Here is a 27,127-nt window from a genome sequence, read left to right as displayed (position 1 = left end):
ATGTATGTGGGCTATCTTTTGGATAAGGACACTAACATGTACCCTGCCCCGGTCAGGCACCCCAGCCTGAACCTCAGCCCCCAGAACTACGTGCCTGCGCCCCCTCAATACTCGGATTTTGCCAGCTACCATCACGTGCCAGGGATTAACAGTGACCCGCACCATGGGCAGCCTGCGGGCGCCTGGGGGTCGCCATACACACCCACCAAGGAGGACTGGCATTCCTACGGGCCTGGAGCCGCTTCTTCCGTCGCTAACCCGGGGCAGCTCGGATTCAGCCCCCCTGATTTTAACCCAATTCAGCCGCCAGGCTCTGGACTCCTACCTCCAGCCATCAACAGCTCGGTGGCCCAGCTCTCCCCCAATGCGCAAAGGCGCACCCCCTATGAGTGGATGAGGCGCAGCGTCCCAACCAGCAGCAGCAGTGGTAAGGACCCCCCCCGCCGCCCCCGGCCTCTCGGGGTTGTCTTTGCGTAGGTCGTAGCTGGGGCGCAATCCTGCACCCCAACAATGCCAGGAAGGGAGGGCAGCATTCGGCCTGGGAGAAGCTGAGTTTTCAAATGCCCATTACCCTAGAGAGCTCTGGTCAATGACACCGTAACGTGCCAGGGTATTTCGGAGAGCGCAGGGCTTGTGAATTAATATTTACACACAGTTTATATCGGCGGTTTCGTCCATCTGAACTTCGGGGGATAATTACAATCTCGGAGACTTCGCTTGCGACGCCTCAGGTTCCTGGGGGTCCTTTCACAAGCGTGTCCCCGGAGCTGGCCCGTACGGGCCCTGAGTCGAAGTGCATTTCCCCCTGCCCAGTAGAGCTGCATAAAAGTGCTTTGTTCTTGCTTTGTGGTAATGATAGTCCCCACGGGGCAATATCGCCATCCCCGGTGCGGCAGCTGCGGGGAAACCTGTTGCATCCGATGTATCCGATGAAGCGAGCTGTAGCTCACGAAAGCTCACGCTCAGATAAATTGGTTAGTCTCTAAGATGCCACAAGTCCTCCTTTCCTATTGCAAAGACCTCTCTCTTCAACCCCCGGCCCTGCCTGGAGTCCGCCTGGACTGGAATCCAAAGAGTTTAGCTCCAAATTCGGGTCACGCCATTCTGTTAAACACCCAAGACCTGATCCAAAGCCCAATGGTCCTCGGAGAGGGGCCGATTCAGGGCCCAATTTTCCAGGGCCTGGGTGTTTTACCCGTTTCTCCTCAAACCGGCAAGGAGACGCTGGTGCTAGGCTGGCTTTTCCCAGCCTGGGACGCTCTCCCCTGAGGGCCCCAATCCCCCCCAGTGCGGGGTGTGCCGCTGATGCAGGATCAGACCCAGACAGCCTATATCCCCTCCTGTCCACTGTTATTGGGAGCCAGGCATTATGAACGGGCGAGCTTCGATCTCAGGCGGCCCAGTGGCTTCTAGTTTTGCCATTTCTGGTGTAGTTAAGAAATGCCCAGAGCTTATCCCTCGGAGCAACAGGCTTCTAAGCGGAGACTGGGGGCCTCTCCCAAGCCCCACTGGATCAGGGCTGGGGCCGGAGAGCTGGGAGCACACGTCCCCAAGGGAAGTGGCAGGAGGGAAGAGAGTTTCTGATCGTTCAGACCCTTTCTGGAGGAGATCCCGGACAGACCCTGCACAAGTCACTGGAGTGCCCTACACTGATTTTAGAGAGCCCCCCCTGCCCCCCCTGCTGTGTGTGGGTGAGGTGGGGGCTGGAGAGGGGGGTTGTGTGAGTGTGTCTGTGAGAAAGGGGGGGTGTATAGGGGAGTTGGGGTGTGGGAGGTGCGGGGGGGGGTTGTGTGTGAGAGAGCGGTGTGTGTAGGGGTTGTGTGGGCTCTTGTGTGAGAGAGGAGGTTTGTGTGAGGTGTGCAGGGTTGTGTGTGTGTGTGTGTCCAGCTCCCCCTTCCAGGCGTGCTCTCCCCGGCCCCTTGCCCCCCGGCGCAGTGTGGCGCCGCGCCCCGGGCCCCGCCGCAAGTGGTTCGAGGCTGCACCTCGCTGCCTCTCCCGCAGGCCCCGGGCCGCAGCTGAACTCCTGACCCCTCCGGAGGCGGGGGGCCGGCGGGGGGGGAGGAGGTGGAAGTCTCTCCCCAGGCCAACCCAAATGAACACGCTCCGCGGCCGCCCGGCTGCCCAGTTCAAAGGCAGCGCGGTTGTTTAAGGCAGGGGGGCTGGAAGTGGGGGCAGCCCAAATTTACAAGCGCTGCCCTTTGTCATGCAGATCCGGAGTGACTCCGGGTTGCAGGAAGGCGCGGGGCGCCCAGCAGCCCCATTGTCCTCGGCCTTTGTCGCCCCTGCTCTGCTCTTTGATGTTCCGAGCCGAGCCGAGAGGTCGGTGCGGGGCAGGACCTCGCCCCAGAGACATCTTCCCGCTCCCACTGCCGGGGCGGCCAAGGCCTGGCCAATGCCCCCGACCCGGCCCTAGGCTGCGAAGGGGACTGGCCCAACCAGCTCCTGCTGGCCGACCTCCCCAGCCTGCGGCACAGGGGCCTTCTCCCACTGCCGTCGCCAACCGGGCAGGGCTCTGGCAGGACTGGGAAATCCAGGCTGGAAAGGGGCCGGCTGTGAGTGGCTTGGACCCATGGCTGGCTGCCCCGCATCTCCAGCCCGGCTTGGGCTCTGCTCCCTTCCCCGCTCTGCCTTTGGGTCAAATCCTGCTGCCTAGATCCTCCCTAGATCCCAGAGCCCCACTGGAGTTAGGTGGGCGGCTTCAGGGGACATGGGGAGAGCCAGATTTGACCCGGAAGGCTACCAGCTACATATCACTGCCCCTCAGATGGGGGTTATCATCATCAGGTGTGAGGACCCCAAAGCCCCAGCAATATCAAACTCAAAGAGGACTCCTATTAAAAAATATATGTATCAGAGGAGCAGATCCTACTGGCATTGGCTTCACATGCACCAGGGTTCTGCCCAGAGTGAGCTGCGGACCAGAAGTGGTAAATTTCCCCATGTAGACCAGCCCATCACTTAAATTGCCCTTACAAAGGGTCCAGTTCTGTCTTCCTTACGTCTTCTTTCCTATGGCTGGTGTAGAGCAGCATCTACAATTTCCCCTGAAGTTGATCAAGCCATATGGCTACATCAGGTGTAGCAGAATTTATTGCAGTAATGCCTCCTTCATATTTATAAATTGGGCAGTAGGTGGTGATATGTTGGATGGTCTGTCTTGGGGAGTCACACTCCCAGGCTGGGGAATCCCTGATTTTCCATGTCTGCATCTACCGTGACTGGTCTGGATTTGGTTCAGAGTTGAGCAAGATGACAGTGGAAGGTTAAATCCAGGAACCTTACTAGACTGAGTACTGCCTTACTTACTCTTCAAGTAGTAATACAGCCCAGAAGCATTGTGGGCTTTCAAATTCTCCTGGGGCTTGTAGCTCAGTAAGGTACTACTCAACCTTAGCAAAAGGGGCAGATCTGAATTTGTAACCACATCTGATCCATGAGCCGCAAAAATGGTCCACAGATATCTGCATCTGGATTTAAAGTGGATATCTGTGGAGTTGCAGGGCTGTATAGATCTGGGCCAGAACAGACAGCTTGCGGCTTGATCCTGCTCTATTGAAATCGGTAGGAATCTTGCCGTTGATTGCAGTGGGAGAAAGATCAAGCTGTGTATAAATTCTACGTATCTGAGTACAGATTTTTAGGATGCCCCCCACCAGTACTGGGTCTTGGTAATATTAAAAATCTTCATTTACACACTAATCATATAATCTGCACCAATTTGACCATATCTGGGAGCATACAGTACACAGAATAAATACCTTAGCAAGGGAAGTTTCTGATTCAAAAGTTGCTTTGGGAAATCGGTGCACACTCTTATTTTCAAAACTGCCCAGCACTCAGCTGCAATTATCCATCTCTGTGAGAGCTGCTGGGGATCACATTTGAAAATCAGGCCAATAATGTCCAGTCGGGCCATTGATCAGCACCCAGGAATTCCTGCTAACTTCCACGCAATTGTTCCGAGTTAAAATTCAGGTACCTAATGCTTCATGGTCAAGAGAGTTTTGGAGGTGTCCTTTTGAAAAGGGAATTTTTACAAATCAAATGAATCTGAGTGGGTTTACCAGCCCCTCAGCTTGGAAATATGTCCCTGCTAGAATGTGATCCACCAGCACTGAAGATCTTTTTCATCCATCTATCCAGATGCCATGGGGGTGGGGGTGGTATCAGAACTTAAATAAAATAGAAGCCAAAATGAGACATGCTCCGTGTCTCACTTTGGCTGTGATCTAAATATTGCACTTCCTATTTTATGCAGCTTTTCAAAGTTTTGACAACAACCCCCTCCAACATGTTTGAATGGCTTGGATAGGGTAATGATCTAGCGGGTAGAGAGAGAGCTCTGCACTGCCATGCAGGAGACCTGAGTCCAAGGGGGAAAGAGCTGTCATGAGGGATAGCCTCAGTCTCTGCTGGAATGCGAAGCGGACAGATATGGCCATGGGGGGTTCTCATCTGCCAAGAAGGTCCTGTTGCTGAGCTGTGTAGCCATCTCTTGCTGCTGTCGTCACACAAAAATTGTACGGCTTCAACTGTAGCAACATAATTACAGCAGTACCAGCCACCTAGTGTGGATGCAGTTACGCTGGTATAAAAGGGCTTATACTGGTACAGCTAGTCCCATACCAGAAGGGGAATAAACTCTACTGCTACAAGGCATCTTTATACTGGTATAACTGCATCCACACTTGGGATGCGCCAGTGTAATCGCACTCCAGTGTCATTATTTCAGTAAAAAGTCACACTCCTAACTGAAATAGTTATACGGATACAAAACCTACATGTCGACCAGGTCAGATGCCCTCTCCCTCTTACAGCAGGATGGGTGCAGCTGTCATGAGTTGGATGAAGCAGTAGCTCAGGATATAGGAATGGGAACTCTTTCTCCCAAGTGACTGGCTTGGGAGAGGAGGGTCTCAACGTGGGGTAAGATGACGGGTGCGGTGTTCTCATATGAGACTCTCTCTGCTCTATGTGGACACTAAAGATCGGTTGGCATTTCTCAGGGGCAATGGCATTTGCCCAGATATCTTTGGCTGAAAATACCCCATCCCCTCAGTACTGTTGTACTGTGCAAGAGTTGCTTGTGCATTTCTGCCCCAGAGGTGGTCGTATTTCAGTGGTGCTCTAAGTACATATCTTGAGAAACACTTTGAGATTAAAGGCACTCCAACAACAATAACTGATTACACAATAGGAATCCTAATTGAATTAGTTGTATGTATACTATTAATTGACTAGAGCAGAGCACATGTGAATTCTTTGTCGTATACTGTGCCCAGTTTTGCAGCTTGTTGCCTTCCCACTGGGCTCTGCATAGGCACATTCAGCAAATAGCAGAATTGAGGCCTTGGAGAGGACATGTGATGAGTGAATCATGATATTACTATCTGGGTGGATGACTCCAGAGCCCCCGGTACCAGGGCAGGAATTTATTCCCATTCTGATTAGTGCTCAGTGAGATCCTGGAATGATCAAAACTCCATGATCCACTATTATCAAAAGAAGAGCCAGCTGCACGGGGTAGTTTTGGGCTCTCAGGTCAGCCCTTGGAGGAGAAACTTGGGAGGGGCAGAAGTTTGAAACAATTGATAAAGGGAGAAAGAAACCAACAAACATCTTCTCTGGGTGAACCTTGTTTAATAATTTTACACCCAGGAGTGGAATTAAGATAAAATGGGAGCTTGAAAGCGCCTCTGATTGAGTTAAATGACAATTGGATTGATTGAATTGTGAAAAATATCGTGAGGTGCTCAGTTCGTATCTCTTAGATTAAATACACACCAAAGGCCAAATAAAGTAGCCATTGTCTCCTTCAATGCATATTAGGAAATTCCCCTCCCCAGCCAATGTCTAAAATCAGGAGGGTGTAAAACAAGTTCTGCGTCTGCCCAGTGCATCGTTGGCTTCTAATGACAGGCCCATTCTTGCAGTCCTTACCTCGGGAAGTCAGTCCTGCAGGCCTCACTCAAGATAAATTCCCAGCAAAGTCCATGGGCATTTCCCCCGGGAAAGAGCTGCCGAATCAGACAATATCCAGTAGTACCAGTTCATTTTGTTCGAAAATTGGCTTAGAATTTCTGTCCCTCTCCTCCATGCACAAGCACTCCACACGTGGGATTTTTTGCCTGAGTAGGACAGCAGGATTCTTAGTAAGAATCTGCAGTTTCATCCTGCAGGGAGATCTTGGGTGAAATCCTCACCAAAATCAATAGCAAAACTCCCATTGACTAGTATCGGTTAGCACCAATTAGATGTTGTTTATATACCCCAGTCTTCAGTGGGATTTGTGTATGCAGAGCGTTTGCAGAATCAGGTCCTTCATACCTAATGGAAATAAAATATTGAGGGCTTTCCTGGGCCATTCTTTTTTAAAACAGGCAAATGCTTCAGAAACTTTCTTTATTAAGACAAAAAGTAATCAGCCTAGAGGCACGTTTGGCACAGGTAAGGGAGAAATGCTTAAATGAACTGTTTTATTGCAATCAATAAACTGGGCATTAATCAACCTGGATTGATTAACTACCCACCTTGCTGCAAAAGAAATAGGAAATTGATACCACAGCGTTTTTACTATAAATATCAACAGTTTAATTATGAGTGCTATAAATCATAATATTTCAGAAGGTTATAAATTACACCTTCCTCTCTATCACTCCTTGAATAAACAGCTACTAGTCTCTAGCCTGAAAGCCGCTGGGAAAGTGTTTTTCCTAGGTAATAAGATACTGTAATAACATCAAACTTTATATGGGAGAAAGGGGTGCAAATCCTATAGAGAGATCCAAAGCCCAGGGGACCCTATGAAAAGTCTCTAGTTGAGTCATTCGATGAGCTTTGGACAGGCCTTAAATAAGGGAACATTTTATATAGTTATCGCTAAATATTTACATGTTCTCCTCCAATTGAACTACCAAACTATTGGGGGGAGGTCCCAGCTGTCTGTACCATGCAAGAGAATTGAGAGACTTCAGGGAAAGGGTTGTTGGGAAATTGGTTAAGAAACCAAGCATTCAATAGAATTGAACACATAATTCCTAACAAATTATTTGTCGAACGTCACCTCTTTTTTCTGCTCATAAAATGTTCACAAGCACAGTGTGAAAGTCTCGTGCTTGCTCATGGTTCACAGTTATTTGCAAACCTCCTTGTGAATTTCACCTCACTCTGGAAATAGCTTAGGAAGGGCTTGCTGAAAATGTTTCAGATCTGAACTTTGAAATTCACGCGGTGCTGGTGAGTTACATAAAGCGCATGGTATGGATTGTGTTCTAGGATTTGTGTAACTCATGAACATGGTGTGAATTTCAAATGTTGCAGCTGATTGATTGTACAATTAAAACTTCACTTTTTGGTGCATCCATGAGTGGAAAAAGTCTGCTTTTTGCAAACATTCATGTCAGTGACGTTTGAGCGCTTGAATGCTGGTGGGAAGCAAATGTTAAACTTGCTGCAAGCGCGGTCAAATCAAAATGTGTCTAGAATTCAAACAAGTATTCTCAGAACTTTCCCCACGCTATTTGCTCAGCTCTGGCATTAACCCCAAAATCTTGAGAGGAGAAAATCTAATTACTGAGATGTTGTGGCAAGTTTTGCTCTGGAAATTCTGCTGCAGGAAGTCTCAGGGATGGAACGTTTGCAGCCATTCCCAATGTCTTCGTGAATAGGGGGATTGTCTCATCTGAGGAGGTCAGTATATTTCATTCAGCCTGCTAAACTGTGTGTGTGTGGGGGGCGTTTTCAGTAAATGATGCTCCATTGTTAAAGTCCTTAACACAATTAACCCCCCACCCTCCACACACACTATATACCCACACACATGCACGTACACACCCAAACCACCCCCGCCACCCTTAAATTATTAACCCAGGGATTTGTTGAGCAGCTAGTCGCCTGTCCAAGGTACAGAGTTTTCAAACTTTCTTAGAATTGACTTTCCTTGAACAAAAAAGGGCTTCCCTTGAACATTAAAGATACCTACGTGACAGGCCAGGCCAGATAATACCCTGAGATTAGTGAAGGGACACTTAAAACCTCTGGCCAACGGAGGAGGTTTCTTACGGGGGAACCTTCAAGGATGCCCACCTTCCCACTCTGTCAACACCGTGCTTTCATGGTGATAAGGGAGCCCGATTCTGCTCTCACACCAGATTTACACTGGGGTCACTCCATGAACTTCAGTGGAGTTGCTCCTGATTTATAAGCGCAAGGAGAATCAGGCCCACTCTGGACAGTTTGACTGTGGCGCAGAGGCTGGGAGCTGAAAAGCAGTTGAGAAAAGAGTAGAAAATGCTGTAAAGATGGGCTAGTATCTTCAGGTTTCAGAGTAGCAGCCGTGTTAGTCTGTATCTGCAAAAAGAACTCACGGAAGCTTGTGCTCTAATAAATATGTTAGTCTCTAAGGTGCCACAAGTACTCCTGTTCTTTTTGTAGTATCTTCAGGGACTGTTTTCAGAGTAGCAGCCGTGTTAGTCTGTATCCGCAAAAAGAAAAGGAGTACTTGTGGCACCTTAGAGACTAACCAATTTATTTGAGCATAAGCATTCAGTGCATCCGATGAAGTGAGCTGTAGCTCACGAAAGCTTATGCTCAAATAAATTGGTTAGTCTCTAAGGTGCCACAAGTCCTCCTTTTCTTTTTTCAGGGACTGTCTGCAGGTGCTTTGTAGGAAGGCACTGCTCCTTCTGACACAGCAGGCAAAATCCTAAGAGGTGCTGAATTACGGTAGGCTGGGGCTGTAGGCCCATGCTTCATTAGCCAGGGTGTGGCGAACCATGTGAAATCGGTACGCAATACACCCACCCTCCAGCTGATCTGTTTGTTGCCTCAGCTCTACCTTCCCACATATGACATTACACAGCAGGTACGGTTGATGGGAGGTTTAGCAGTGTACTAACGAAAAGCCGGGCGAGCAATCAAAAGAATCAGCCAGGTGCCAAAATCAGTGCTGAATTCTGAGGAATTGGAAGGGGAGAGACGAGTCTGCGTGAAATACATGCCCTAGGTCTGCGTGTGATGTCGTCCTAACAGTTAATCCACCTATGGTTCAGAGAGAGCACCGTTTTCAGTGCATTTTCCATTAAATAGGGGGGTGTGATGATGATTAGGGATGGGTGACATAGAAAACTGTAGCTGTTCTACCATCTCCTAGGCTGGGGCCTGAATTTCATTGTGGGTTGTATTAAGAAATCCTTGCTTTGGTTTGCAATTCTCACAGGTTCTTGATCCTTCCTCACTGCTGTGAGATGCCTCTAATGTTATGGTGAGATCCAGGAGGGACTGGGTTTTTCTCTATTTAACTTGTAACTAAGCCTGGCTTTGGACCACTGTGGAGCCTTTGACAACCACTTTCCGATAGGCACAAAACTGGGGAAATAATTCATATTTCTGGAAGCACTTTTCCCCCCATTCAGACAAAAGCCCTCAAATCAACTACAATTCTGTAAATAATAGTTGACTGCAGCCAGCCTTCTGTGAATAGTTTGCAGTGGAGATGTAGCAGTTAATTGTGATTGGTCCGATAAGATGAGTCACATGGCATTATTTCTGTTCCCTGACTAGATGAACACTGTGCTTTACTCCTGGGAGCATTCTGCACCAAAAACACAAAAATTCTGCAAAATTCTGGAAATTTTATTTGTCAAAATAACAAACTACATAATCACGCCAGTTTCAATTATTTTGGCAATTTGTTTCATAATACCTGTTAGTAAGCATTTCTGTAACAATAGAGACACACACAAAAATTCCCCCTGGAGTACAGTTAAAGAAACCCCTATGATAATCCAGTTACTGTTTCTCTGCTCCCTGACCCCCCCAGAGCCCAGCCAGGGGGCCAGACACCCTCCCCCCAGAGCCCAGCTGCAGGTCCCCCCCAGCCAATACACCTGCACCCCTCAACCCCAGAGCCCAGCCACAGCCCCCCCCCGCCCCCAGCCCAGACACCCGCCTCCCTCCCCCTCCTCAGAGCCCAGGGATCCAGAGGGAGAAACAGCCTGATGCTCAGTCCCAGGCTTGCACGGAGTTTCCCGTGTGCAGGCTGGGAACTGCAGCTGCCAGGAACCCTCTAGCTCCCACTCCCTCCCGCCAGCAGTGTCTTTGGCGTGCAAGCTGGGCTCTGCCAGGTCTGGCAGCCCATAGTGGCGGCAGTGCATTTCTGTGGGGAAAAGGAAATTCTGCACAGTGGCACAGAATTCCCCAGGAGTAATACTTGTGCATATGAAACAAAAGTTTGTTTGCAATGAAAACTCCCACATGGGACGTTGGAATTTTCCCACTCAGCGGACGTGAAAGTTCTGCTGGAACATGTACAATGTTGGCTTCTGGACACTTGGAGGGGCTTTCTTAGGATTCCTACACCGGCTGTTGGCCACATCTATGACCTGACATCCCCTTCCCCTCTGAAAGCGAGATTACACCCCTAGTGTTTCATCCACTGTCTATATTTTTGCTACTCCACTTCCTGTGGTGGGGGGCTGAGAAAGGGGTAGGAGAGGGCTTGTGAAAACCAGGCCTGTTGATTCACAGCCAGGACAGTGTCCTTCAACCATCGTGCGTTTGGCTCCCCCACCCCGTAGGAGCTCCCGTGAGCTCCTGCCTGAAGTCAATGAAATACAAGGGCGACAAAGGAGCGTGGGTAGAATAGGGAAGGCAGGTGCTACCAGGGCTCACAGGTTCTCAGACGGAGGCTGTTGTCTCAACCTTTCTTTTCCTTCAGACAAAGTGGGTTTAGTGATGGTGGAATGTGCTGGTTTGACTGTCCTGAGGACTGATGGCCGCTCTTTAGCCAGGGAACACTTAGCTCCATGGGTAACAGCTTCCCCATGCAACCTCATTAGCAAAATAGATAATGTGCCGAAAGTGTGTGGCATTCTTCTGAGGGGAAGCGCTGTATCAGTGCAAAGCGTTATGATTATTGTGCTTCCATAAGGACGTGTAGCTCGGGTCCCAGGCCCTCCTGCTTAGTTCTTGGCCTCTTTGGTGACACTGTGAACTAGGAGGCAATTACCATTATTTCTATCGGTGATGGGAGCCCTTTTGCAGTGAGAACTGAACTGGGACCGTCAAACATTTCACATAAGGTTACTGAGCAGCCTTCAGTTGGTAACAGCTTGTGGTTGGCTATTGACCTGACCCAGGCCGGAATAACTGGCTGAGGGGCGAAATTCTCCATGTCCCATTATCAGCCCCTTGAGCTATCAAGCCCCCTACCATCTCAATAATAAAATACCCACCCCACACCTGCATGGATAGTTTAGAGACTTTAATAGGAAACCATCTCTTTACTGGCACATTCCTCTTCTCTCTCAGCCAACCCATGGAAATACCCTTAAGGTACTGGATTCATAGTTACTTGTGGGCAATCCTGCTGGATGATATTGTAAGGGACTGTGGCTCTCACGGACCCTGGTGGGATTTACCAAGAGTTGTGGGGTAAGATAATAGTGATAGACCCTACGGGTATATACTCTGAGGATCTGTGGGCCTGGTGGAAGAGGCTGGAGCGAGTTGTGAGGGGTGCAGGCTCAGTATTACAAACCCCACAGTTTTGTAGTGCAAGGATTGTCGGTCTTGTGAGACCGAAACGCTGCAGAAGCTTCTTAGGAGCCAGGATAATGCTGCAACAGTAGAGAATAGAATAACTGCCCCGGCAGCTAATTACTTCTATATTTCTTCTCTGTGATTTTCTTAGGAAGATGTGCCATGGTTGACAGTGGTGTATTGTATATTTGGCTTCTTCTTGTTGCTTTGGGTGCTGCCGGAAGGGATGTATGTTAGGGAGGGGCCGCTGTAATCATACACTGGCCGACGAGCATGAACCTCAGGACTATTCACACTGAAAGGGTTGGAAAATGGTTGACTGCCTGAGAGGGTTAGAGTCCAGTGGGAGGCCTTCAAACCTCATGAGAACCAATAAGTGTCTAGATCTGCAATCTCAGTCATGTAACTGATGTGGCAGCCATCTTGCCATCACCGATGAGTCGTTTTGCCTGCTGCTTTCCTCTCTGTGCTTCATGCAGGAGATGAGGAGAAAAACCAGTAGGTTGCTCCTATTCCAAACTACAAAAGAGACATTGATTTAAAGTTGGAGCAAGTGCAGGTAGGAGCAGTCAGCACAGGGTTTGGAGTCCGTAGTTTCTGAGATCCAGTCCTGACTCTGCCACTGATTTGCAGTGTCGCTTTGGGCAAGTCCCTTTGCCTCCCTGCCTAAGTTTCCTCATCCATAAAACAGGGAGGATAATAGGTACTTAGCTACTTCACAGGGGTGGTGAGAGGTGTAATTAGTCAACATTTGTGCCATGGTTGTATTTGGATAAGTACGGATTTTCATCATAAAAAAAATTAAAACAAAAATGGCAGCTAGATGTTATGGAAAGGGATACATGAGAGAGAGAGAGAAGATCCTTATGGGGACAGACAGATGGATGGACAGAAGTGCCACGCTCTCTCAGGCTTTGCTGCTGGCTTCATTGCTAGTGCAGGGTGAGGGGCAGAGAAGGCAGCATTCGCAAGAAGTGGACACAGGCACCCCACACATCAAACACAGGGCGTTGTGCCCTTCTCAGACAGCTGGCCTGGCTCAAGCTCGCTTGCTGCAGGTTCTGCCTGTTTAGTTTTGGATGTTTCTGACTTTTGACTCTGGAGGCCAGTCTATTATTACGTTATTCATATGGTTTAGGAAACCTACATTCTTTGTTTTAGTTTTAACTGTGGATGAGTGAAGCCACATGCGCAGGGCTGATCAGCAGTGCTACACGCTGAGGCATAAATGGCTGGACTCGGCGCTCTGTGCTCCTGACCACATCCACCAGCTGGCATTTCTCGAGGTCACTCTCCCTCGTTGGAGTTTCCAGTGTTAATTACTTTGGTTTAATAACTGCCAACCCCAGCCCCCACACTGTGCTCTCCCCTGTGAGAGGGTCCCCACCAGGGGCTGTCAATGAGCATATAATCCTGAACCTTCAGCACCAGAAACACCAGCCTCTACCAATTGAGCTAAAGGAGTAACTCCACTAGCTGGTAGCAGTAGTAGGCTCTTGTCCTCTATGTGGAGCAGCCACTATATAGGGACACAACACAACCTGCTCCAATCTGTGTCTCTTTCTATCACTGTGCTCATGAGTCCATCACCATCATAAAATTGTACAGTTCTCCTGTCCTCTCTGCATGCATTTGTGCTGCTCCTGCTGCTGCAGTGTATGCCAAATGCCTGTTATCCATCTGCCAACACAATGGTGCCCACCTCTTAGCCATTCCCATTTGCTGCATCAGCTGTGCCCTCCTCACCCAGGGCTGGCTGGATCTCTGGTAAGGAAGAAAAAGGAAACAGCCACCTCTGTTAAATAAATACAAGTCTCACCCCTCCTCTGCTTCTGCCTGCTCCTCCAATGCTGTTTCTGTCTTTATGCCCTTGCCCGTCACTCTTTAATGCAGTTATTTCCATTCCAAATCAGAATATTCCCAAGTATTTCCTGAGCCTCCAGTTCCTAATACCACCCTAATCTGAACATCCCTATATTTGCCCATTTCTTCGAGTTTAGACCTAACGCCTTGAATCGTTCTGTTCTTTGCACAATCAATTCAATACCAAAGTATTCTTTTGGGTGCCTAGTCTCATAGGCTCCTCATTGAGAACTCTGTCTTGAAGCAGGAAGAGGAGGTCAGTCCTGGGGAGAAAGGCTTGACTACTGCTGCCTCTCTGGGCATGAGCAAGTGGGATCTTCCATTCGCCTTGACCTCACTGAAGGCCAAACTCTGCTTTCTAGCCCCAACAGCGACTTTTGACTTCCTCATTTATCTGCTGGCCTCATGCAGGCTGCTCTAGTCCAGGATACAGAATAGAGGAAGCAGGAAGAAGTTTTTATTTCCCCTTTCTTCCCCTGCTAGGAGGGAGCGACAAAGCTCGCCTTGTCTGGGGCTGCATGGGCCACAGCGAATGGATGGAGACCCAGCTCCTAAACCCAGCCACAGCCAATCCCAGTCTGCTGGGAGATGGTGAGAGAGGTGCGTTCTGATGAGATGTGGTATAATGGGACATGCCGTGCATTGGAGCTGAGGCCGGAGCTCCCTTCCTTGTCTCAGAGTGAGCGCGATCTCAGGCAGAGCCCACGAGGCCTTATCTGTGAGAAGGCAGTACAGCAGGTGGATGCTGGGTGCAGCTCAGAATCTGGACCCAACCTACCATCCCCGTCCCCCTCCCCATGTGTGCGAGTGGGTGTGTGTTTCTGTGTGCACACGCTCAGAAGTGAGTCCCTTTTGGTTTCCACAGCACATTAAAGCTGCTCCCTTATCTAATCGTGGCTAAGGTGAGGGCTATTAGAGTTATATATTAACAAAGATAATGATACCCTCTCCCCACACAGACATTGGCCCTTTCTTGATCCTGGTGCTGAAATCCTTCCCACTGGCCTCGTGAAGGGCTCCTTGCGGCTGGTCATTCACCTGCCATGATTGTGATAGGACAGAGAAAGATTAAAAAGAAGCCGGCCTGACTTGGCTGCAGATTGTCAAGCGGCAGTGATAACGTTTTCAAAAATTTGAGCGGCCAGTTAAGGGCTCCAGGCCTGAGGAGGCCCGTGGCCAGGCTGTCAGGAGAGGCGGGCTTCATTCATAAGGAGTAGGGGGGAATTAAAAAGCAAAGGTGGCGAGCGAGAATCTGATGTCAGGGAGAGGGAGCGAGTTCATGCTGATACTCTCAGGAACCTGAGGCCAGGTTCCATGGCACGCAACTGGGCCTGCCTGAGAGCTATCCAAAAGACTCATAGAATATCAGGGATGGAAGGGACCTCAGGAGATCATCTAGTCCAACCCCCTGCTCAAAGCAGGACCAATCCCCAATTTTTGCCCCAGATCTCTAAATGGCCCCCTCAAGGATTGAACTCACAACCTTGGGTTTAGCAGACCAATGCTCAAACCACTGAGCGATCCCTCAGCCCTCAGTTGGCTCAAGCTCCCAGTGTGGGGGCCTTGGCGCTCCCCTCAGACCTTGTCGGAGGGCGGGGGGGCAAAGAGAAGGGTGGCTGTAGGCAACACTGCAGGTGGCTCTGTAAGCTCCCTTAGCTGACATGTGCCCACTTATTAATGGCAGGGTGGAAAGTGCTCATGGAGACCTTGGTTGTGGCTTCTGGGCTGTTCATTAAAGCCCATCCTCCCTGCTGCTGTGGCTCCTGAGGGGCCCGGGGCACTGGAGCACTTGCCCCTACACGGGACTTTTCTCTGGAGAACGGGAGCACCGTGCGGTCAGTTTAAACAGCTGGGGATGAAACATAGCATTGGGCCCCGGGGGGGTTGTGTTTTAATTTAAGATTCCATGTTTGGGGAGCGTGGGCGGGGGGGCATCCACACTCCACGCACGATCCTTGCAGGCTTGCATCACGCGTGAATGAGTCTTACACTTAGGCTGGTGTGGCCCGGTGTAGCGGGCTTGTGCACGATCACGGGAGCTCTGCCCTCGGGCCCAAACGTAGTCACGCGGCACAGAGCCCAGATGCTGCGCCGGGGGCTGGGGAGCTACGCGGGTTGCTCAGCAGGGAAGGAAGTCCTAGCCTGCAGAATCATTCTGCAGCTGCTGTTGCGACTCTGAGGCTGCAGCACAGTGAGTGGCAGTAAAGTTACCCCTTTACGAGGAGGAGGAGAGAGCTGCAGGGCTGCGCCGTTTGCCTTCTGGTGCGGCTCCTTCCCAACCTTCTTTTGCCCTGCCCCACCCACGCACTACAGTGCCCTGCAGTGCAGTGGGCAATGCAGAGCTGGGCTCTCTACCATGCTAGGGGAGCACGTCCTTTATGTGTTCCTGGCCCACCCTGGAGCAATGCCCTGCCAGGGGAGCCTCTGCAGCCATGACGGAGGGGACTGGATTGGCCCCTAAGGGTTTAAATGAAGCTTACACAGTATGGAAGGGCTGTCTACTCAGGTGTGTGTGTGTGGCGGGGGGGGTGCCACACCTTAAGAGGGACATGGATGAGGGTAGTTGGAGATGTGATTTGATTTTTAATAATGTGCATCACTAGAGTACGTACATTAAGTCTCCCATCTTCACTGCTGGAAATAGAGGTCCAGTTTTATAGCTCTGGTCTTTCCAAACAGAGCAAAGCTGACTTGAGGTGAAATCTTTGGTGGCCGAAGGATTTGGCATAATGAGTGGCTTTCTGTCCCAGCCACCAACGATTTAATTCACTCCAATGCGACTGAGCGGAGCGAGCACATCGTTCATCTCTCAGACGCGTCGCTTTCTGTTGCAAATAAGAGCTCGACACCACAAATGCCTGGTTGAAGCCCTCTCTCTTTCTACACCCACCACGGAGGGTGCGTCTACACTGTGTTTGAAAACCCATGCCAGTGAGCCTTGCTCTATCGCACTGAAACCAGCTGTGTAGACGTTTGGGCTCAGGCCCTGAGGTGAGCTTGACAGCAGAGTTTGCGCTGCTGTTATGGACAAAAATCACTGTAAAGATAGCATTAAGTTTGCAGCTCTGCATTTGTATTTAAAGAGAGTTGAATTATTCATTGTGAGTACTATTTTGGTCTTTTCTTCTGCCTCTAAATCTGCCACAAGCCACTTTAGAATTCAGCAGATGTATTTGCATTTGACCATTAGTTGGGATGAATTACCGTCAGTCTTTGGGTTGAATGTGCAACCTTTGCTACTTTGTTTAGATTGTAAGTGCCACATGGGAGGACCTGTCTACTCTGTGTTTGTGTGGTATTAGCACAATGAGCCCCGCTCTTGGTTGGCTGCTAGGCCCTAACATAATAAACAAGGTTAATAATAATGTTTGTGGTGAGTGACTGGTCGCTCAAGTCACATGGTATTGTTTCATCTGCCTGATTAGGTGACTGAAACATTTGAAACAAAGAGGAGAATTAATTAATGAGATCTGGTGAACAGCAACTAACAGTGAATGACTAATTTCCCGCAGGGACTTTTGGATGAATAATAATTCCTGCTAAAATTCATGGAACATTCAGGATTCACCCACCATCTGATTTTTGACTTTCAAACATTTATTTTTAATCTTATTTCCTCTCTTCCCAATGGTCCCCCCCACCCCCACAACAATAGTCAGGGCAAAGAGAGTTAGAAGTCAGATTCCCATGGAGCTCCCATATGCTTTGCATGAGTAGAAGCCCTGGTTTCCACCTCACTGATCATGTGGAGTTTACAACTTCTTCATGACTCCTTGTGTTTATAAATTATTGGGCTTGTAAGCCCGGCAGTGCTTATAAACTTGGAAGGAGTCCTTCCAAAATTTAACTCTGCAAGAATCCCTGCAGAGTTTATAAACTACGCAGAGGACCCTTAAGAATTAGTGAACGGAATTTATAAATTTCAGGACCAGGGGTGCCTGACCAGGTAATGAATTTCAGGCTGCACCTACACAGCTTGTAACTTTAGAGACTTGGAGCAATTTGGATCACTTTGTCCACATACTCTGCCTGAGGGAGTTGTGAGAGACACAGAATTCTACATGGAAGTTATCGCCGTTGCAGAGAATACATAGAGCAATGGCCCCCAAGATGTTCCATTTTCCTGTTGCTTAGCTAATAGCTTTTCAATAATCCATCGGGCACAGTTTAATACACATCTGTGCACTAGTTCTCTCTGGCATCTAGTGACTGCAACACTTTTAGAGTTCCTAGCTCAAAACTTTTATCAGTAATTTTTGAAGTCACATGTTGCATACACAGCCGGTGAGATCCACCTCACAATTGCAAAAAACCTCACCAACAATCCCCCTGAGCAGGAGAATATAGATGCAAATTTCAGATGGAAAGGCCCTATAGTCTGTGGAAGTTAGAGGGAGGAAATCAGATTTATAATGCAAATTGTCTTACAACAGTAAACGTGGATTTGCTATGGTGGGTCCATAATATAATAAGGCCCCTTTTCTTAACCTTGTGTTTGTCTCGCTCTATATTTGCACGTGTTACACACACAAACATAAAATCTCTCTTTTGCACAACTACACCTACTTACTCTCACACTGAAACACATTTCTCAAGTGGTCACCGAGCTGTTCGTTCTTGCTAGCTGTGACGAGGAATTGAGGTAGGACGCTGGAACTGGAGGTGCTGGCTTGAAGTAATAATAACATCCAAATGCGCGGTTTCCATCACATGCAGCATTTAGAGTTTTGTTCAGTGACTTTCAGTATAAAATCCCTATAAAAATCGTCCCAGCACCCAACTTGGGTGCTCTCTTCTGAGCAGATATGACGTGAGCCAGTCTTACTACCTTGCTTCCCTTCTACTGGCAAGGGATGATCAAATTAGGTCTTTTCTGCTACGTGCGATTTAGTGGCTAACGCCCAGTTCTAAGAGATTTGGGTTCTATTCCTGGCCGTGTGACAGACTTGCTGTGCCCTTGCCCACCTCGCCGAGTTCTTGGAAGACTTAATTGCTGCTTGTCAGTTGCTTTGAGCTCCTCTAAGGCAAGGCTGCATAGATGTGCATGTTATTATTTAGATGACAGGTGCTATATGAAATCCCACTCTTGTTCTGTCCACATAGGTGCTCATACAAATCCATGCTCCACGCCTGTGTACCTCCGAACACACACTGACATAGGGATGAGCAACCCTGGCTGTATGCACGGGCATATGCTCGAGCTGTTTGCCGAGTACATGCACTTCAATGGCTTCCTCAGCCAGAGGCCTAGAGAGAGGACACAAAAGCCCCGGTGAGTGGTACAGGGATGGAAATCCTGCTTCCACTTGAAAAGGTGAGCGACTGCTTTTGTAGCCGGGGGTCCTCAGGTCCCGTCCCAGCAGGATCAGCTGTCTCCCAGCACTTGCGCCCATATGCAGGCGCATCCCCCGGGTTCACACATGCGTTCACACATACCCATGTGTTGACACACGCTTACACTCTTGCATCTGGCTTGGTGGCAAACTGGAAGCAGGAAGTAAACTGGCTTGGGCTTGGTTACTCATTAGAAAAGCAGCTGCTTTTTGCCCCGACGCTCAGACATCACCTGTTGTGGCGGCTGCCCTTTCCCGCTCTTATTGCCAGTGGGCTGATCCCTCGTCAATCACTCAGCAGGGTGACCCTGCCCCCAACATCTCTCCTGAGGACTCTTCCCTCCGGGGTCCTGTGCCTTGGCCCAGGGTGAGCCCCAGGCCGCCACAGAGCCGCTGCCCTCTGATGACGCTCACCCTTGTTTCCTCGCCTCTTTCCATGAAAGAAACCGTTTTAAAAAAAAGCCCCATCTCGTTGAGATGGGGAAGGTATAGAAGGGACACACCCGGCCGGCTGAGGCCTCCCGGAATGAGGGGAAAATCCAGCTAGGTAGGGCTGCAAGGGGGCGTTGCGTCTTCCACTCCAGCGGTTCCTTCTCTGGTGTACTCTGCAGAGACCTCGAGCCCTCCCCTCCCAAACCCTCCATGGGGCGGCAAAGGAAGCCGGAGAGGCTGAAAGGGGCAACTTGGTGGCTGGAACCTGCTGGGCAAAGCGTTCCAAGTGCATAGGGAGACCAGACTGGGGCGAGGGGCTTAGCTTCCTGCTCCCACCCTCAAACATTGGTACGATCAACACCAAGCCTCGGGTAGGTGAGGTGGTGTAATAACGCCCGGCCCCACCCTTACCAGGAAGAGCCTCTCCGTTGCCATTTGGCCTTTCCATCCCGAGGGTGAGGCCGACAGCAGGCAATGCCCAGGCTGCTACTCATAAATTTAAAAAGGACAGCCTGACACGCACTCCTATATTTTTACCCTCAGAAATGGGCTTGCTCATATTTTAGGGGAAGGTTTTGAGGGAGGGACCAGTTAATATTTTATTGGCCTGGGTTTGCCGGCCAGGCATTGGCTGCAAGGCCCTCAGATACCACAGTGATGGGCATAAGGTCCCACTTTCTTCCTTTTTAGTGTGTGCCTCCTCCTCTGAGCCCTGTTCCTCCTCTGCTTTCTTCCTTTTGTGGGCTACCCTCCTGTGCGCAAGGAGCTGACTGATGGCCAGAAAAGGCCAAGTGCCAGTCTTGGAGCCTTTATGACACGGAGCCACGTGAAATTCCCAGACTGATGCAAAATGAGCAACTCACAGTGGAACCTTTTCAGTCCCTTGCCACTGGCTTTGCATTTTGCTCACTGAGTCAGTTGGGTCGTCCCTGCACTCTGCGTGCAAATCTTGCCCCGTTTTCACCGCTGCTTCCTTTGCTGCGTTAATTCTCCTGCTTCAGTTCCCTTTGGTCAATAATCCTCTTTGGTTGCTGGGATTAATAATAAGACAAATCAGCCTGTTCCACAGCAGAGCCTCTAGGACATTTCCACATGAGCCATGGATGCTGATCTTTTTAACTCGCGTTCGGATACCCCGGTGATGGGCATAGTAAATCGACTAGCAGCCAGGCAGGCTGTATGTTTGTATTTCTAGCTCTCCGAAGATGGTGTTGCAGTCTGGGCAAAGACCAGGCCCCCAAAGAGTCAGGGTACAGTGAGCGGGGCACAGGGATGTGAAGAGCAGGCCTGAGTAGTGCTGTGGAAAGGCTCCAGGCTGGCAGCCCAGGAAGGCTGAGCCGTCTCTCGGTGGAACAGGAACAGCACCGAAGCAGCAATTCAAGCTTCTCCTCCACTGCCCGCCAATGGGGCCCAGTCCTCTCCTGGAGGAACCCCTCCTGGGGTGAGTAGACATGCCCATGAGAATACCACGCTGCCCATGCTTTGTGGTGACATTCGCAAAAAGAAAAGGAGGACTTGTGGCACCTTAGAGACTAACCAATTTATTTGAGCATGAGCTTTCGTGAGCTACAGCTCACTTCATCGGATGCATCCGATGAAGTGAGCTGTAGCTCATGAAAGCTTATGCTCAGATAAATTGGTTAGTCTCTAAGGTGCCACAAGTCCTCCTTTTCTTTTTGCGAATACAGACTAACACGGCTGTTACTCTGAAACCTGTGGTGACTTGATACCTGTCCACCAGGTACCATTTATTTCACCTAGGAGAGCTATGCAACATTTTGGACACCTAGAATTGTCTGACAATATAACAATATGTTATCATGCCTCTCGAGCAGTGATACTCAGGCTGAGGGTCCCAAGCTGCAAGTGACTCTTTAACATGTCTCCTGCAGCTGTTTTCAGTACATGGTATTAAAACACTGGGTCATTTAATTATTAGCCAATCTCAGTTATTAACCAGTCAGGATGCTTTTACTATGTTATACTAAACACTTCCCCTGGCATACTGCTTACATGTGAATCGATAGTACTTTAGGAAATGAAACAATGAATTCACACGACTGTGGTTCTTTTGGGTAATGTTGATCACTAATTTGGCTCCTGAATCACTGAGGTGTGAGGATCACTGCTCTAGAGCAAGGCAACATTCCTGTCTTGGGCTAGACGTGAACCAGAGAACTTGAAGTGAAAGGTTTTGTATCCCGATACCTTGTCCTGCTCTGTAGGAATGGATCTTGGTCTCCAGGCCTGGACTTTCCACAGCAGCGGCATACACAGCATCATACATAGCTCCCCCATTCCTTTTCACTATGCCAGTCTTACCAAGTGTGACTGATGGCCGTCATCATGGAGAGATGGAGTCAACAAGTCATACAAGAATCTTCCAGTATCAGGAGAAAGGGACATTTTTTTTTCTTAAAGAAGGATAAAGACAAACAAAACTAAAGCAAATAACTCCCCTCTTTAGAGATTCCAGTGGGCTTCTCACATCCCTTTTCATGCCCTTTTCCCCCTGGCCAGGTCCCCTGTCCCAGGACGGGATGCTAGAGAGCACTAAACTTTCTTTATGGCACTCACAGATTCCCCCTGCACAGAGGGAATCTTCAGAAGGGCAGTGTCCACCAGGTTTCCAGCTGCTTTGTACCATGCAGGGGTGTCAAGCAACCTAAGAACTGGGCCCTCTATATAAGGATGTCCTCCTGGTTAAACTGATCCAAGCAAAGTAACTGGTAGCTGTATATGGGGGGTGGGGTGGGGTGGGCATGGGGGACTGGTTGTGATGATTTATGTAATCTATTGCTGACACTTCTTAGTTTGGAAGGGCTTCATGGTTCCTTTCACTGCTACAGTATTACACTGACACTCTAATAATATATTTAATACCCTCACATGCTTTTCCAAATTAAAAAAGAGGGAGGTGACAATATTCTGTCCTCTCAATGAAAAAGGCTTTCCATGCTTTGGCACCACCAGTCACCATGCAGCATGAGCTGTCTTGAACATAATCCTGCCCTCTATTACTCCAGATTTACATCTGTGTAACTCCACGGACTTTTGTGGGGTGACGCCAGGTTTACACCAGTGCAACTGAACAGATTTTGGCCCATTGCCTTCTTGAATTTTGGAAATCTCTTAGTTGTTGCTGTGTCAAGCTCTGGAGAACCTCTGTAGGTCAAAAAACACACGGCCAAACCCTGTTTTCAGTGACACTGATGTAAATCCGGAGCAACTCAATTGAAATTCATTAAGATGCTTTGGATTTGCACCCACTGTTCCCTGGTACAGCTCCAGTCTCTTTGGCAAAAGTTTAGGAAAAGACAGGCATCTACATCTGTTGTCCTGTGTTTTCCAAGAAGACAAATGGACTGATTCCCAGGCAGGAGGATGTTGAATATGCAGTTGAAAACACCATCATGACCCACCTGCCATTCTGGAACAAAATTTATTGATTTCTGGATATGAAACAAACTTTCATGGCTGTGTTTGTTGCCCTCTCTCTTGGGTATTTGGTAGGGATAATCACAACATTCTTATTAGTAAACCTGTTGATGTGGGTATATCCAGTTCTTCTTTAAAACGTCTTGAAAGAAAGGACCTATGTCCACTGATCCAGGAATGTAATAAGTGAGATGGCAGGACCATCAAAGGCCTATGTTGTATTTATTTGCTGTATTTCTGAGTCACTGCTTGTCTGTACACAAGGACACTGTTGTGCATGACTCATTTGTCTTCAGGCAACCTCGTGGTATTGCGGAGCTGAATGTTCTGCTGCAATTAGGCTTCTGTTTGGTAGCGATGTGGATTGCTCAACAGACATTTGTATTTAATGCTAACAAAGCCAATATGCTACATTTTGGACCCCTAGAATTGTCGGACAAAACCTTTGTGGATTAGCAAAATGGATGACCGACCCATGGTCTTTGACGCATACATCCCATTATCCTGTTGTGTGGTTAGAGTTAGGTCTTACTCTGCAAAATCCCACAGGAACTCCAAGACAGAGCCCTCTCTCTTACGGTATATTTTCATTAAACCTTTATCTTTTAGTTTGCATATTATCCCTAAATATATGTCACACACTGAATGAGCTAATGCAGGAGACCTGTGTATCATCTTCTACATTTATTTTTCCATTTAGGAGAAAATAGTTATACAGAGGAATTAAATTACTTATGGCTGAGGCTGAGAAGCAATGTGTGGGGTCCAGTTGTGGAGTTTGGGGGTTTTGGGGCTCTATCTCTGCTTTGTCTTTTATTATTAATCATCATCATCATCATTTCTATTACAGTATATAGGCTCTAGATATTTTATATATCATTCTATTACCGCCTAGCAGCCATCTCTAAAGAAAATCAACTTTCACATAACTTACCATGTGATGGATCTGAAGAACAGTTCACTTTCCTTTCCAGTGTTACATGTGAAATGTATCAACACAGTCAAGTCAAATCTGCTGCTTACAAAGAGCCCTATTGAACTCCTGATTGAAATCAATGGGCCCAACGGAGTAACAGAAAAATATGTTTGCGAACAATTATTCAGTGAACAGATGCAGAGATTCACAACAAATATCCCCAAAGAACCTATTTAACTCATTCAACAAACAAACAAGTAACTTGCCCTACGCTTTGTCTCGCTAAACGCTGGTCGAAGGTGGACAGCTAAGCTGCACCTGCAAAATATACCCTTGCATCTGCTTTGTGCACAAAACCCACATTTGCAGACACAACTTAGGTGCTGCCCTTTGAAAAAGTGGTACTGCCCTGTCCCAATGGCAGAGACACACGTGTGTTCATAGCACATTCCATAAGCCGCCCCTTTGCTTCACTATTACTTAGGGGCTGAGGTGAGCAATTCAGGGCCTTCTTCCCTCCTTAGGTGCACTGCCTGCTGGGGTCACTTGCTAGAAGTCTCGGGTAGGTATCCAGGAACAGAGCTCAGCCCTTAGGTTTCTTCGCCTGCAGCTGCAGGAGCGGCCCTAGCCATTTTGCCAGCCAGGGTGGAAAACGTTTTCGTCCCCGCCTCAGCAGTGGAGGGGGAAAATCAGACAAACCAACTCCGGCTGGCCAAGCAACAGTGAAAAACCAGGTCAGCCAATGCAGCAGAGAAAGGGGGGAAAAGTCAAGGGGCACAGGAACATGTTGCCCCTGGAATTTGGCACCCAGAAAAACCCTGCTTGCTCACCCCTAGAACTGGCCCCAAACAGCTGACAGTAAACTCATTGGGGCTACTGCTGTGACATAGCTGCTGTTCCTATCTGTAATCCTGCTGTTATTCCCGGGGGAAAATCTTTAGCTCTGCTGGTATCTTCTTTTCCTGTTATTATTTCTTGTGCAGGTTGCAGTACTCCCTGGAGGCCCAACCAAGTGCAGGGCCCTCTTGTGCAGGGCGCTGTACAGACACATAGCGAGAAACAGCCCTGGCCCTGAAGCTCTTACCATCTCTGTAGACAAGACTGACAAAGGGTGGGAGGGGAAACCGAGGCCTGGAGTGGGGAACGACGACTTGCCCAAGGACGCACAGCAAGTCAGAGGAAGAGAGAAGAACAGAGTGCGGGTCTCCTGATTCCCAATCCACTGCCCCATCCCCTAGACTCCACTACACTTTTCCTCCCTGGCTTCTAGCGCATGCATCTTAAAACGATCAAACCTGACCTTCTTCCAATAGGTTGGGTTTGGAGTTTTATGGCCAAGGGACTCCGGTTTCCTTTGCATTCTCAGGTTTCATTTCAAACCAGTTCATTCTACATTTCCTAGCCAGCGTCCATCATTGCCTTCCAACACCTGACTCTGGCACTCTGTCTCTCTCTGGTGCCGTAACGTGTGTCTCTCTCTTCCTTGGGTGCAATTAGATACCGCACAGCCTCCTCCTCAGTCTACGGTGTCATCTCTCTCTTGGATGCCCCCGCCCCAGCCAGCTCTCTTCTTCCAGCGACTGCTTGCCAATGGGTAGGAGTCTGTGGGCCTCCCTGGTGGACTGACTTGGGCAATTGCTGGGCAGAGCATTTCCGCATCCCTTCCGAAAGGGCTTGATGTCTCCGCTGCCCTCTGGGTACCAGGGCTCTGCAGTGCTACCAAGCGATCCATGGCATTGAATTGTGGCTAGCCGGCAGGTCCCTGGGGGTAATGTCCTCACACTCATCCCTTGCCAGCCGGCACTCCGAGTCCCCACTCCAGTCACTGGACATTGTCCTCTCTGCTGTTCCCATTAGGCAAGACCAGAACAAAAGACAAGTACCGGGTGGTATATACGGACCACCAGCGCCTGGAGCTGGAGAAGGAATTCCACTACAGCCGCTACATCACCATCCGGCGGAAAGCAGAGCTGGCAGCAACGCTAGGGCTCACCGAACGGCAGGTCAGTGCTGCGTTAGCCACGACGCGCTGGGCCGGGCTGGGGTTATTCTCCCTCTCGCCCCACCAGCTACCGTCAATGGGAGGATGATGGATGACCATCCAACCACTGCCAGTGGCTAAGGGCTCCTCCAGCCGATCCCATCCCCGGCAGCTGAGACGTGGCGCCTGCATTGTCCCGTGGGATGGGCTGATGCAGGCAGCCTCGGATATTAGGCCTAACTGCACCCATTGAAGCCAGCGGTAAAACTCCCGAGTGCATAGGAGTTGCCCTCCTTTGCACTCCATTGCACTCCATTGCAATTAAACCAATGCGGAGAGCTCTTGAAACCCGCCCACTCTTAGGCTGATCCTATAAAACAGCAGAGTCAGCATCCTCTAGGGGAGACGGGAACGCTGTAGGGGACATGAGAAAGCTTTGGAGGAGATGGGAAGCGAGGTTAGGAATCAGGGGCGCTCTGAGGGGGCGGGAGGCTCGTGTTCGGGCACAGGCTCAGAGCGGCGACGTGGCTCATAAAACGAAGACTTCCCCGCCAAGCCCCACACTACGGCTCCTCGTTCCTTCCTGCCTAGGGTGACCATACGTCCTGTTTTGGCCGGGACAATCCCTTTGTTAAGCCCTGTCCCGACTCTTTTGGCAAAAGTGGGCATTTGTCCTGTTTGCTCTTGCCAAGCTTGATCAGTTGGCAAGAGTAAACGGGACAAGTGCCGACTTCTGTCAAAAATGTGGGGTGTGGAGGAATGTGCTTGTGTGTGTGGGGGAAATGGCGACGCCAGCCCCCCCCCCCCCCCGGGCCAGGGGGGAGGGGCTCAGGGCTAGCCCTGCACGGTGTCCTTTGGGAAATATGGTCACCCTATCCCCTGGTGTCCCCTGTCGGAAAGTCTCTCCATCCTGTGTGTGCCAGAGGAACAATAGTGAAGACAGAAAAACTAACCCGGCAGAGAATTGACTCCTTGCACTGACTCCCTCCAACCCTCTCGTCCCCATCACCTCACACGCTCTTTCCCTCCCAAATGCTCGTTCCCCTTCTGTCCCTGGCCTCGCTCACTGCCATATTTCATCCTGCCTGCTTCTCTCCTTTCCCTGTTTCTCTCCCCCGGCCCCTCCCATGCCTGTCCGTCTCTCTCGTCTCGTCTCCCCAGGTGAAAATCTGGTTCCAGAACCGGAGAGCCAAGGAGAGGAAGGTGAACAAGAAGAAGATGCAGCAGCAGACGCAACCCACAAGCACCACCACTCCCACCCCGCCGGCCGTTGGCACCCCGGGTCCCATTGGCGGCATCTGCAGCAGCACCACCAACCTGGTCTCCTCTTCCCCAATGACTATCAAAGAAGAGTTCATGCCCTAAGGCCAGAAGACAGCAAGACACGGCTAGATGTGCCGTGCAGCGGCGTGGAACCACGTGGGGAGCTCTGGAGACTGGCCATCCCTTCACAAAGACCTGATGCTGCAATGGCTGAGCCTATGAAGCCACTTCCTCTCTCTCCGGAGGAAGAATAAGCTTTCTTTTTGATGGCAGACGACCCCTCTGTGGCCGTGTCATGGACTCAGTTCTATGTATAAAAACAATAGGTTAGTTACTGTTACTCTGTGGTAGGAAAGAAAC

The 27,127-nt window shown here is 49.5% G+C and overlaps 1 protein-coding gene across 1 annotated transcript; it reads left to right on the top strand.

Moving 5' to 3' along the window:
- CDX1 (caudal type homeobox 1) lies at window positions 1-26,869 on the top strand. The gene is made up of 3 exons (XM_073358127.1): window positions 1-427; window positions 25,381-25,526; window positions 26,666-26,869. Exons 1-3 carry the CDS (start codon window positions 1-3, stop codon window positions 26,867-26,869), a joined length of 777 nt encoding a protein of 258 aa, XP_073214228.1.
- Window positions 26,870-27,127: the final 258 nt, after the last annotated feature.

This window comes from Lepidochelys kempii, chromosome 8 (genome assembly GCF_965140265.1).
Source record: "Lepidochelys kempii isolate rLepKem1 chromosome 8, rLepKem1.hap2, whole genome shotgun sequence".
In the NCBI taxonomy this organism is placed as follows: Eukaryota; Metazoa; Chordata; order Testudines; family Cheloniidae; genus Lepidochelys; species Lepidochelys kempii.
This window is presented reverse-complemented; position numbering and strand designations above follow the sequence as displayed.